The 14,150-nt window shown below is 39.4% G+C and overlaps 1 protein-coding gene across 1 annotated transcript in view; it reads right to left on the bottom strand.

Annotated features, from left to right (window-relative positions):
* SHC4 (SHC adaptor protein 4) overlaps window positions 1–14,150 on the bottom strand; it is a 156,082-nt gene that overhangs the window by 62,559 nt on the left and 79,373 nt on the right. The window contains exons 3-4 of the mRNA XM_036735874.1: window positions 8,064–8,127; window positions 4,118–4,237 (exon numbers count right to left, since the gene is read on the bottom strand). Of these exons, the coding sequence (XP_036591769.1) occupies window positions 4,118–4,237; window positions 8,064–8,127 (184 nt within the window). The remainder of the gene's footprint in view (window positions 1–4,117; window positions 4,238–8,063; window positions 8,128–14,150) is intronic.

Raw genomic sequence — 14,150 nt, 5'->3', positions numbered from 1 at the left:
TCTTGCTCATTTCTTGATGATGCCTTTTTCTTTCTTACCTCTATACCTTTGACCACAGCCTTCACTATACTTACAATGCCCTCCATAGCCATTCCCCTATCATCTCTCTGTTGAAATCCTACTCATCCTTCAAGGCACAGCTTCAATGTCATTTCCTCCATGAATTTCTAAAATGTCCCCAACTCTTCTAGAGCACTGGGCTTGGAATCATGAAAACTCGTCTTGATGAGTTCAAATCTGGCCTCAGACACTTACTAGCTATGTGACCCTAGACAAGTCTCTTAACCTTATTTGCCTCAGTTTTCTCATCTGTAAAATGAACTGAAGAAGGAAATGTCAAACCATTCCAATATCTTTGTGAAGAAAACCCCAAAATAGGGTCATGAAGAGTTGGACACGACTGAAATGACTCAACAACAGCAATTCTTCTGCAAATGCAAAAAGGGATCTATGTCTACTTTGAACTCTAATGTACTTATCAAATTTTACCTTCCCTTGACACATCTCATCTAGCCTCCTAGTCCAGGAGTTCCTAATATTTTTTGTCTTTGGTAATCTGATGAAGCTTAAAGAGACCTCTTTAAAATAATATTTGAAAATGTATAACATAAAATACAGTCATTTCTCATTATTTGTGGTGGTTATGTTCTATAAATTCATTGTGAACATTGAATTTGCAAGTACTGAAACATTTCTCCTAGGGGAAACACAGGGTTAGGTTCCTGTAAACCTCTGGTCACAACATTTACTTTAGCACTTTCTGGAGTGGTTCCACATACAGATTGATGAATTTCCTCTTCCTTTTTCTGGATGTACCATATTGTAGATTCATTAACATCAAACTCACGGCCAACAGCACTATATAACTCATGTCAGAAAAAAAGCTTATCTAACACATGGATTTTCTCCATAAGGCACATCACAGCCTTCTTGTGCACAGGAACACCAGAAAGCATGCCAGCCCTACAATTGGGGATCATTTTAAGCAGCGAAATCGCCAAGAAATAGCAAATAGCAAATATATGAATAATATGACACCAACTAGACCATGAAAAGGATACTTGTTGATAGTATGAGAGCTAAAACAAGAACGCAGAGCTTGCCTTGTTCGACCTTAGCTGGGAATGTGTGCATTGGGTGACTCAATTTTTTTGTTGAGAAAGACTACAAAAGTGCTATGAGTGTTGAGATTGCAAATGAATTTTAGTAAGTAGACAGACTGGCAAATCTAGAATCAACAAATAATAAGGATCCACTGTATATAGATTACAAAATGATTTTATCAACTCTCTCCCGTGCCAGGAATGCTCTCCCTCATAATGTCCTCCTGACTTCTCTGACTTCCTTCAAGTCCCATCTAATGTCCCACCTTCTGCTGTAAGTCTTTCCCAGTCTTGCTTAATCTTAGCAGTTGCCTGTCTATGGATAGTTCCCTGTATCTGTAGAAAGAATTCCCAATATTGATGGAATCACTTAAGTCCAGATCACAGAAGTATACGTGGATGGGACCTTAGAGGTCATATAGTCCAATCCCCCTCATTTTACGGATGAGGAAACTGAGGCCTAGAGAGGTGAAGTTATTTGCCCAGTGTCACACAGGTGGTTAAGTTGCAGAGCCAATGCTCAAACCAAAACCTCTGATTCCAAATCCTGTATCCTTTCTACTTTACCATCACACTTCCACTATTCAATCTTAGGACCTTCCCTCAGCTTCTCCTGTTTGCCTCTTGTTTGTACATAATTGTTTGTAATTTGTCTCCCCCATTAGACTGGGGTATCCTTGAGAACAGGGACTGAGTTTTTTTGTTTCGGCTTGGGTTTTGCTTATTTGTATCCCCATTGCTTAGCATAATGCCTGGCTCATAATAAATGTGGTTAATAAATGCTTATTGATGGAACAACTGAATATAAAGGAAACCAATTATGTTGGAATAAAGTTACTAAAATATATGTATTTTAAAAACAAGCTCACAGACCCCAGGTAAAGACTCCCTTTTCAAACCATCATTTGGATCTTATTCATCTCTCTATTTCCCTCAGCTCCAAGCACTATGCAGTAAGCACTCACTGAATATTTGTTGAATGAATGAATATAAAATCAGGGAATTATATTAACATTTTAGAAAACCTTTCAACAATAGGGACTGAAAGAAAAAGGATTTTATGCTTAACTTTCAGTTGACCGGAAAATTAAATAAATAAATTTAATTTAAAAATTAAATAAAATTCCTCACACAATCTGTTAATTGGTTTTACAATAGTTTGCCTTGGCAAAAGGTAGGAGAGATCGTTGCTGTTAAGGAGAAAAGAGCAGTGGTTTGAAAAACTCTAGTGAGCATCCATATTTATGCCTTTAAAATTCCAGACCTGGGAAGCGGGGCATGCAAATAAACGTGACCTTTTCAAAGCATGGTTTCTGGACCAAAAGCCATATCTCTGGTGGGTAAGCCAGCCTTCGATTTCCCTTCTAAAACAAGTTACTACAAGGTAACAGCACAGTATTGTTCTCCCTCTCTGAAACACCATCATTTGGCATTATCAAAGGTTATTTATTCAGTTCTCATTTGTTTAGGGTATATGGAGCTCGATTTAAACAAGAGAAAAGATGGGCTCTCTGTGCTTTAGGAGAGCCAACAATAAATGTTTCTATCATAACTGGTTAAAGAGGCAGCCTGGTAGAGTTAACAGGGTGTACAGTTATCCCTTCCACCTCATGGGGGTTAGAAGCATCCCACAATTTGGAAAATCCACATAAAATTTTTTGGCCCTCCCTTCATACCAGAGAAGAAGTCTGAGTTATTATACTATTAAAGGATAAACTATGTTGGCATTGTACAATACTATACATATATTTTATGCATTTCTAATTTTCTAAACTTTTTTCAGTGTCATCTGTTGGCCTTCATGTATCATCTTTGGCTTCCTCAAAACTCCCCCCCAATTCCCGTTTAATTTCTTACGCAGACCCAAGATATATCAAAACCTCGATGGAGGAATGTGGCGACATGGAAAGGATAACTGTACTTGGAGTCAGTAAGACTTGGATCCAAATCCCACTTCTCATACTGAATAGCCATTTGACCCTGTTTCCCTTAGAATTTATCTACTAAGTCAAAGATGTTACATTAGAAGAGAGAGTCTCCACACTAGGAGCCCCCTACATGATAACTGATTACCATTCTCATATATGTTGTTACTATTACATGTGTTTACATGGCTGTCTCCCTCCATCATCCCTGACTAAATTCTATTTGTCCCATTACTTCTAGAAAAAAAGATCCAATAGAACGTAAGTTCCTTGAGGGCAGGAATGGTTTTGTTTTTTGTCTACGTATTTCCAGCACCTGTCACAGGTCCTAAAGATGAGGTACAGTCTCTGGGAACCCCCTTGAACCCACCGTGAGTCTTTCCATTTAATTTGGCTTTTCATGCCCAAATAACCTAGCCTAGCCCTCCATGGTCTGATTACCTCCAGATTGCCTCCCTTGCCTCCAGTTTCCCACCTTTGATCCTATCAAAATATCCATACCCAAATCTGTTAAATTTAACCTAGCCTAGCTCTCCTGTCATCTCCAGGGGGCCCTCAGCTATTTCCCACCCTCAATCCCAATTCTAGGACCTCACCTCAGTCCCCTGGTCACCCCAGTGCTATCAAGATCCTCTCTAAACCCCAGACTACTTGGACATCCCTAGATCCCTTCCACCATCTTTCTGTATATAAGATTCACTTTGCCTCCATGAAAGCGCTCAGATTCAGTCTAGCTCAGATTGAATTTGGCCAGCTGGCATTAACGATACAAATGCTCAGGCTCCTTAAGAGCCTACCCACTGTGGCAAATCTTTAATAAACTATGTTTTTCTTTGGCTATAAGAAGGCTTGGGTCGAATTCATTCGAGCAGGACCCAGCATGATGTGTCAATATTTTGGGGTCCTGAGCATCCCTAAACCCCTAAAAAAAACCTCAGCACTGAAGCATGCTGGGAATTTAAATGCGTATTGAATTTTGAATAAATAAATGAATGAATGGATATATAGTGAGACAAAGGAATATATTTAGAAATGAATCATTAGTATCTTTAAAAATGCCTTCAAGTAAAATTATCTCTAGGATCTTACCTGCTGGGTATCAATGTTCATCAGAGTAAGGCTACATGTTGAGACGGTCAGTTTTATATTAATTCCAGAAAACTGAAGGTTACTTCTGCCAAGTACAGAAGATAAAAACTTAACTGGAGGCTTTAAAAAGAAGAAAGAAAAATCTGATGTAAGTTGTGGGTTTTGTTGCCTAATGGGATAATAAATGTGTTCTAGAAGCTTGGTCTTCTTTATTTTACTTTAAATAAACCAAATCATTTCACAATCCATGTAGTGACTCCTCAGAGTGGAGCTCTGACCACATTGGGACCACTGCCTTATTTGGGAACACAGACCCAAGGTCAAAGTTCCTAAGCCCATCCCCTTCCCAATTCAGTTATTTACAAAGGGGGGAAAACATTGTCAAATACCAATCTAAAGCTTTCGTGGTATTTGAGCTTTTGTATTGGCATTTCCAGACCTGCAGGGGACCTCACGGGGTTGAATCTGCAAAGAATCTGAAAGGAATAGTGGACACTGTCCTATTAGGTGAGCTCTTGACTGGCATTGGTCTACTTGGTGCATGTTTAGCAATCTATTAGAGTTGTTACTGATTGCATTAACAGCTCAGTCAGTCAATGATATTGGTGGAAAAAAAAGTTGAAAAAATAGCTTCTTACTATATTTTCTATGCCCCATCCCCTACTATTTCTTGGCCCCATTAGCACAAAATCCCTGCATATCAATCACTCTGACCCAGCTCATGGATGAATACTCTGCAATTAATTCAGTCTTCTTCTTCCACCAAAAAAAAAAAAAGAAAGAAAGAAAGAAAATGTCTCATTGATATCCCTGCCCTCTAGTACTTTGGCTCAAGGCCCAGCATGGGATAGCAGAGTAGATTGTTGTCTATGTGGTGTGATTGGAGGGGTGCCATAAGCCCCCCCACCTTTTCCCTGCAAAGATCTCCATCCCCCATAAACGTCTACCATTAATCACTTCTATGAGTTAAGACATTGTTTCCAGAAGATCCCTGTTAAAATGCATAAGTATTAGCAGAAAGCTGGGCTACCATCAACACTTTAGCACCCATTAATACATTCTCTAAGATGGGTTTATCAGATTAGCTAACCGGTGCTGAAATCAGTCTTGAAGGAACGGAACATATTCAGGTGGGTAGGGAGCCTCAAAAATAGATCTCAGCATGGGACACTGCCCAGGGAATGTAGGCTTGGGTGGGATTCTATAGTGAAAGCAGAAGGTGCTGGACAATATGGAGCACTGAGTACTTGAGAGCTTATTTTAAAAGGGAAGAGGAAGGGTGAGATAGAGAACTCTGAGAGGAGTCAACAGTAGGGCAGGGGCAAAATGAAAGTAAAGTTTTATGATTGATCCTGCTTTGACTTTTTACAGAAAAGTGCTGAACTACTTTTTGCACAGGCTGCCATCCATTATTGGAACTCATATGTTATTTTTATTACTAAGCACATTCTGAAGCATATTATAAATAATGCTAAAGAATGAGTACATTCTCTCATGCTCATCCCAGGTAGCAGTCTGTTTCTCACAGAAAGCAACATAAACAACTCCTGGCCCATCTCCGTTCCTCTCTATATACCATATGGCCCCATGTAAGACAGGCTATTAATACACAGATAAGACAGACTTAATGTCAATGTTGATTATTCCACTGAATATATGCAAATCACTCCTCTGAACTTCCACAGTGTTCTTTTGCTGCTAGTTTTAAAAATATAATTTATGTAGCAATAATAATAATGAGCTCATGTTTATATGGTGCTTTGTAATTTTTAAAGCATTTTCACATATATTATATTGAGTTCCTTCTCACAACAACCTTAGGCTAGCAATGTATATAGCATGAATTACTATAAAGTCCCTTCAACCCTCAAAATATCTTCTATACCTCCCCATTGATGCCTAAAGCTTATTTTTTTAAACATTTCCTTTCATAATTAGAGCTATGGTTTAAAATGCAAATTTGTATTAAGATCACTTAAGTACAGTCATTCATGCTAAAGTATAAATGGCTGACATCAGAGCATCTTTTAGCAGTGAGCTTTAAAAGGGGCAGGGTCTGGAGACATTGGGCATCTGAAAGCATGTGAGAGGAAGACCCACTGAAGTAGGGAAAGGGTACATGTCAAAATAAAAGGTAGTGCAGAAGACAAGTTTAGAAAACTAAACAATTTTGCCCAGGGCCTGCCCTTTCTTGGGGGGGAGGGTGTGCCTATGGGGGAGAGGTGTTATTATTCCTATTTCACAAATGAGGAAACTAATGCAGACTTTAAGAGTCTCCCTGCAAGAATAGGTCCTTTGAACTTCTGATTGGGAAATCACAAGAAAAGGGTGTTAGGCCTGATCCTGCCAGCCTTCTATCTTTGAGATCTTTGCAAGTCACTCTACCTTTTTGTGATTCATCGTGTTTCATCATCTATAAAAGTGAAGGTGGAGTGGTGGTGAGGAGCTCTAAGGTCTTTTCCAATTCGAAACTTCTATGATTCTAAATCACAGTTAATAAAAAAAATAGGGATATAACTCCTGTAGCCTAACCCTATATTCTTTCTGCTGCACTATGATGCCACCCAGTGGACCATAAACTTTTTTGCTTATTGAACAACTATAAAACTTCAAATTATCTAGCATCAAAATCGATGACTGGTAAAACCAGAACCTGGCTATATGTTAAATGGAGTGTATATTTAAAAGGGGGGCAGGAGAGGGAGAGAAACATCATCCACACCCAAGTCTAGATTTTAGTCCCCTTCCTCAGAGGAAGGGATTATTTCAGGCAAAAAGAAAAGACCATCATTCCTTTTTCATATTCCTACCTGTTTGCCTTCTGATGGGAAGAGAAGACTGTGTTTGTTTCTCTTGAGGGGAGCGCTATTTTGTCAGTATTTTTAAAAACTCCCATACAAGGCTATCTATCTTACAAGATACTATTCCTTGGTTGAGAAGGGGTTAAATGAGTGAGACTGTTGAATGAGATCAGTAAGCTGAAGTTGCCTATTCATAGGGGCCTGGAATGAGCAGGAAGAGGATGTGAAAAATGGATGGAGCAAGCTGAGGCCACACCAGAGAAGCTGGTAGTGGTGAGTCATGGCATCATAAACTCATAGGATAAGTGATTTAGAGCTGAGAGGTCATCTAGTCCAACACCTTCATTTCACAGAGGAAGAAATGGAAGCCCAGAGAGTGAAATGACTCACCAAGATAACATAAGAAATAAGTGACTAAGCTGGGATTGGAACTCAGATGTGACTCTAAATCCAGTGCTATTTCTACCACGCCATTCTCACAATCCAGTTGTCAGAGCTTCTCTTTCTGCTTACCTGCTCCACCCTGAGTGACACTAGGGTAAGCTCTAGGTAAAATTGTGAAGAACGTCTGGCTAACTGATCTCTAACAACCTCTTTCATACTGAAGTATTAATGGATTAATGGGTTAGACTTAAGTAGCAGAAGGTACTTCTCAAGAGACTGGGAAGAGAATCCAAAATATCCTAACCAAAAAGAATGGTCCTTTAATGATGGGAATTTCAAGTGCTGGGGCTCTTACTCAACTCACTAACCTTTTATTCTGCCCAAATAAGGCTTGCTCTGGGTGATATTAATGTAGGATAAATTCCCACTGGGAGATTTTACACACATACAGAGAGAGAAGGAAAGAAGGAGAGGGAGGGAGGGAGGGAGGGAAGGGGGGGGGAGAGAGAGAGAAGGAGAGAGAGGAGGGAGAGAGAGAGAGAGAAGGGGGAGAGAGAGCAAGAAGAGGAGAGAGGGGGAGAGAGAGAGAGAGAGAAAGAGAGAGAGAGGAAAAAAAAGGAGAGAAAAAGGTGATATGACATAGCATGATACTACAGTTAAGGGTCCTTTATGATATATGACAGATTGAATTCAATATTCTTTTGGGGCCATTGACCCAATAGTCATGGAAACATCAAAAAGAAAACCAAATTATTATTTACCTTGCGTCTTTTAATGGGTCCGTTTTCCCCTGGAACAGCTTCACACAGGCGACTTATTGCTTCCCTACAGAACAAAAACCAGAAGCTATGAAAGGTTTGACCTTACACACGTTCACTAACTACAAGCATGGATAAAAGCATAGAAGGTGAAATGGATCTCAGACACCATCTTTGTCCAACCCTTTTTCCATTGTGAATTCCTTCCATAATATCCCCTACAAATAGTTACTCAACTTCTACCTGAAAGGCTTCAGTGATACAAAGTCACTGTTCCTCCCCTCTCTCTCCCAAAGTAGTTCATTAGCTTTGTTAGTTAAGAGGTGTTTTCATATGCTGAGCTGAAATCTATCTCCCTGGTTGTTCTCTCCAAGTCTAAGTAAAAATAAATTTAATGCTTCATTCACATGATGACTGCTTGAACATTTGAAAATTGTGATCAATATTACCCCTTTCCTACCCCCCTCCCAAAGAAGAAAAGAAGGCTGTTCTTCTCCACAGAGCACTGGGCCTGGAGTCAGAAAGATCTGAGTTCAAATCCACCCTCAGACAATTACTGACTGTGTGATCCTGGGCAAGTCACTTAATGTCTCCACCTCAGTTTCTTCGTCTATAAAATGAGGATAATAATAGACCTTTACCTCTCAGGAGAGTTGTGAAGCTCAAATGAGATGATATTTGTAAAGCATTAGCACAAAGTCTCTGCTACATAGTAGGTGCTTAATAAATGCTTATTTCCTTTCTTTTCTTTCCTTCTTTCTCCAAGAAAAATATTTCTATTTGTTTGAGCTAATCCTTATATGCCATAGTTTTGAGCCCTGTTGCTATCCTGGTTGTTTTTCCCTGGATGAGCTGTGGCTTGTCGAGATCACTCCTAAAACTTGGCACACTAATTTAAAATTCTAATTCTATTGAAGGAGAGCCCCTGTGCAAGTCTACCATGTTCACCTCGGGCTTTGGAGCCAGAGAGGCTCTGCCTGTAGGAAAGCTTGCACGGACAGACAGTATGAGGATACCTCTGAGATAAGAGTTTTTAAAAGAATGCTAAACCGTAACACCCGCCATAGAAAAGGAAGAACACTGGATTTGGAGACAGAGCACCAAGGTTCAAATTATGGCTCTGCCATTTCCTTCCTGAGTGGCTTAGGGCAAGTCACTTCATTACTGTAGACCTTAGTTTTTTCATCTGTAAAATGAGAGTAGTAGAATACATGGTCTCTAAGGCCCCTTCCTTCTTTAAACATTAAGATGCTATGATCCTTAGAAGACCAAAATATCAGAGAGGGTAATGGAGGGAAGAAGTAACCATAGAAAGAGGTGACCCTGATGCCTTACTATCATTAATAAAATCCCCAACAAGCATTTACTAAGTGTTTCCTATGTGCCAGCCACTGTGCTAAGTACCAAGGATAGAAAGCAGCTAGCTGCTAATCAAATGAGATCATATCTGTGAGGGTCAAATAAGATAATATTTGCCTGGCATGTAGAAGCTATATAAATGCTAGTTATTTTTTTTATTATTATTGTAAGGCAAAAATCACTTTGTGGTTTACACAAATTATAGTTTCCCCTTTCCTGTTTGCAATGCCAAACTTTGGATTCACTGCAGTTATATGTTACCCATCCTGACAGGAGTTCACCCTTTCTGCCATGGAATCAGCAGGTATGCAGGCAGCAGATTTCCTAGGGCCTCAGTATCATTGGGGTGAACAACTTCCTGAAGATTCAGAATTACTGGGATGACCAGCAGTGTGAAGAAGCAGTCCCTTTCATAGTCATCCAGAGGGTAAATTATTAACCTCCTATGTCCTGCTCCCTCAGAATGGGTATCAGGCTATCAGCCATGTAGGGCTGAGACAAATGTCTATCCCAGGGGCATTGAGAAGTGGTTGGGTTTGGGCCATGGCACTGAGAGTAGCTGTTGCTAATATATTTTCCTGATTTGATCCTGCATTTCTATTCTAAGTAACTCATCCGTTTTTCATGACTACAATGTGAGGTCATGTGACTAATACAACAGATGGCCATGAGAGAGAAATCCAGAGAGAATGGGGGTTCAGAGCATCAATTTGAATAGATATGAACCCAAATGGATCCCTACAGGCCTGAATGTAGCATTGACTTGTTATATTATCATATCTTACCTGAAGAATTATTTTTTAAAAATTTAACAAAATCTGTGTTTCCCGATCAGATTATAGTCAGCTTAATTTCTAATAGTACAAACTACTGAAGTCTAATTTTGCTCCCACTTCTTCATCTAAGTAGAATGATCTTTGGACTGGATAGGATAGAACAAAAATGGTTAAGCAGAGTATAGAAAGACAGTGAAGAGATAGGCAGAATGTAGCTGCCATCGATGAAGTCGAAGTGTTGAAAGAAATAGCAAGCAAATATGATTGCAGAGAGGACAATCTGGGTTTTATGTAGAAAAAAAATTTATAATTGCTAAAGCTGTCCAAAAATGAATCAGCTGCTTCAGGTAATGGGTTTCCCTTAATTGAAGGTGTTCACACAGAGAATGAATGATCCCTTGTCGGAAACATTGTAGGAGGAATTCTTGTCCAGGTACTGGTAGGAGTAGATGGTCTGTGAGGTTCCATCCAAAACTTGGATTCCAGAAAAAAAAACAACACCTCTATATATTTAACTCCATTTCAGTTCCAGAAACATAAAGTATCAACTGCATAACACCAGGTCCTAGGTCTTGGAGGAAAAAAAATGATTCAACAAGCATTTATTAAGCACCTAAAATGGCAAAAAATGGTTAGATGATGATGCTACAAAGACAAAAGTGAAAGAATTCCTTCTCTCAATGAATTTATCTTCAACCAGGGAGAAACAACATAAATGCAGAGATAAATACTATGTGTGCGTATTATGTATGTATATACACGTGTATATGTGTGTGCATATACATATATGCACATACATATACATACACATGCATATACATATACATAAATACTATGTGTGCGTATTATGTATGTATATACACGTGTATATGTGTGTGCATATACATATATATATATATATAAAAGAAATATGAGATAATATCATCAGGGAAAGATGGAAAATGCCAACACTTGGTGGAACGGGATCAATTAAGGCCTCTTGCATATGTGACTGTTTTTTTCTCTCTAGGCTCTGCTTCTGGCTTTCCACACTTCATCATTCCCCAGCAGCCTTCTCACCTCTGTCACTGGCACTGCCCTAGAGATAGAGGACCTTAGAAAAGCAACCTATCGAATGGTGGCTGGATGTATATATAACTCACACAAGGTAGTGAATAGGCAGTGGGGGGAGGGGGCGTTGTTAGGAGACATCAGAGAATGTGGTTTTGACCTGGAATTTGGAACCAAATGTACCTGGAGCCAAAACAGAAAGGATGTAATTTAATTGGGACTAATATTAGCAATTAATTGGTCAGCCTAGGGATAAAACAGGTAAAAAAGAAAAAAGAAGAAAGATCCAAACTATTGTGTTAAGCTGTGTCAAGTGACTAATTCTGTGACTAAGCAGAACACTTATAATATGCCTTCTGACAAACTGTGGAGAGAACAGAAATATTCTTTGCACAATAGTAAAGTTGATATTATATTCTAAAATTTTGCTAATTTAGGATGGTATGATTTGAGTGTTCAAAGAGGAGATATGATGAATATGAAACAGAAATTTGGAGGATTTATTACACCCAGATTATAGATCTAGAAGGCTGGAAAGGAAGGGAAATCAGAGTTTATCTAGTCATAGGATCATAGACCTAGACCTGGAAGAGACTTTAGATACCATCTAGTCCAACACCTTCATTTTACAGATAAAGAAGGTTAAGGGACTTTTCCAAGGTCACAGAGGTAATAAGTAGCAGAGGTGGGATTTGAATCCAGGTCCTCTGACTCCAGGACCAGTGTTCTTTACACTATGCCATGTTGTCAGGTAATTGGGCTGTGATTCCCAAGTCATAGCTGCAAAATAAGAATTCCTTCCCCCCTTTCTTCCTCTGTTCCATCCCTTCAGTTGCATCAAAGGTTAATACTGTGAAAATGAAGGGGGTACTTGGGTACTTTCATCATGTAATCATATAAATGCAAAGTGTTACTTCTAACCCTAATATTTAAATCCCTCATAATTATGCAAATAATAGGACTTTTGTAGTAATTACAAATCTTTTAACCAAAGACACAAAAGAAGTCATTTTTTTAAAAGTTAGAGCTATAATAATGGATATAATTACATTAACTTATGTAATTGCCTTTTGTACATTGGCATTGACAGAAATTGCAAGTTAAAATATTTTAGAAACTGGGAAATCAAAAAACAATCTACAAAGGATTAAAATGACTTGATTCCTCACTCTCTATCTCTCACCACCACACCCAATTAGTAAGTAGCCAAGTCCTATCAATTTTATATTCATTACATCTCTTGTATATGCCTCCTCTCCTTTGATACTGCTACCATTCTGTTGTAGGCCTTCATCACCTTATACCTGAACTATCACAATAATCTGCTGGTTGGTCTCCCTACCTTGTGTCACCCTACTCCAGTCCATCCTCCACTCAGTTGTCAAAGTGGTCTTCCTAAAGCACAGATCTGGCCATATCAACCCTACCTCCCTCACTCAATAAACTTCATTGGCTCCCTATCATCTCCAGAATCAAATATATCACCCTGTGGCTTGTAAAGCCCTTCGTAATTTGTTCCCCACCTCTCCCACTTTCCTAACCCCTTACTCCCTTCCACTTACGCTGAGATCTAGTGACATCGGCCTCCTTCCTTTTCCTCCCCCAAAACACTCCATCTCCTAAGTCCAAGTATTTTCACTGGCTATCTTCCATACCTGGAATGATTTCTCTCTTCATTCCTGCCTCTTACCTTCTCTGGTTTTCTTCCTATCCCAACTAAAATTCCACTTTGTACAAGAAGACTTTCCTTATCCCCTTAATGCCAGTGCCTTCCCTCTACTGCTTATTTCTAATGTTTTATGTATGTATGTATGTATGTGTATATATATATATATATATATATACATGTCTGTGTGTGTGTGTGTGAGGGTGTGAGTGTGAGAGTGTGTATGTATGTATATGTATATAGGTGTGTGTATGTATTTTGTTGGTTTGTTTGTTCATAGTTGCTTGCATATTGGGTCCCTCATTAGACTATGAGCTCCATGAGAGCAGGGGTTGCTATTTCCATTTCTTCGTATCCCTAGTGCTTAGCCCATAATAGGCATTAAGCAAATGCTTACTGACTTGACTAAAATGGAATGAGCTGACCCATCCCATAGTGTGGGGGTGGGGAGCCTGAGGCCTCAAGGCCCTCTAGGTCCTCAGGTGAGGCCCTTTGACTGAATCCAAACTTCACAGAACAAATCCAGGAATGGGAAGGAGGTGACAGAATAAGCATTTATTAAACATCCATTCTGTGCTAGGCACTCTGGGCTCAGCACTTTACAAAAATTATTTCATTTAATCACAACAACCCTGTGAGGATCTATATGTACTATTATTATCCCTGTTTTCCAGTTGAGGAAAATGACTTGCCCAAGGTCACAAAGCTAGTAAGTTTCTAAAGTCAGATTTCAACTCATCTTCCTGACTCCAGGCCCAGAACTCTATCCACTGCCTTCGAAAGCACACTCCTGTAGAATTCTGATAAGGTAAGTTGCAGTTCCATGAGGTTCCACTACTCCTTAGGATTATCTATGAACAGGGAACTGCCTTGGAGCAGTCTCACTCCTTGTATAGGAGAAAGATTAGGAAAGTCTATACCACATAGTGCCACAGGGTCTTGCCTTGGATTTTTTTTTCTTTTGGTGTGTTCGTTGGTGGGAGTTTGGTTTTGTTTGTTGGTGGGAGTTTCCAGTATTGGAGTCAGCCTGAATCGTGCTCATGCTAACTGCCCCCACAAACACCCAAGACACACATTCATAACTAATGTACACTAGTTAGCAAACAAGCGGTGACAGAAGTGTGATATCAGATCTATCCTAGCATTGCTTTTCAGAATTGCATCAGTTAAACCCTTCCCCATCCTCAGAGTGTGATATTTGGGGAACATTAGGCAACCTAATAATCAGAGTGATTTAAG

The sequence above is a fragment of the Trichosurus vulpecula genome, chromosome 8 (genome assembly GCF_011100635.1).
Source record: "Trichosurus vulpecula isolate mTriVul1 chromosome 8, mTriVul1.pri, whole genome shotgun sequence".
In the NCBI taxonomy this organism is placed as follows: Eukaryota; Metazoa; Chordata; class Mammalia; order Diprotodontia; family Phalangeridae; genus Trichosurus; species Trichosurus vulpecula.
Note: the sequence above shows the minus strand (reverse complement) of the source record. Positions and strands in the feature narration are given on the sequence as shown.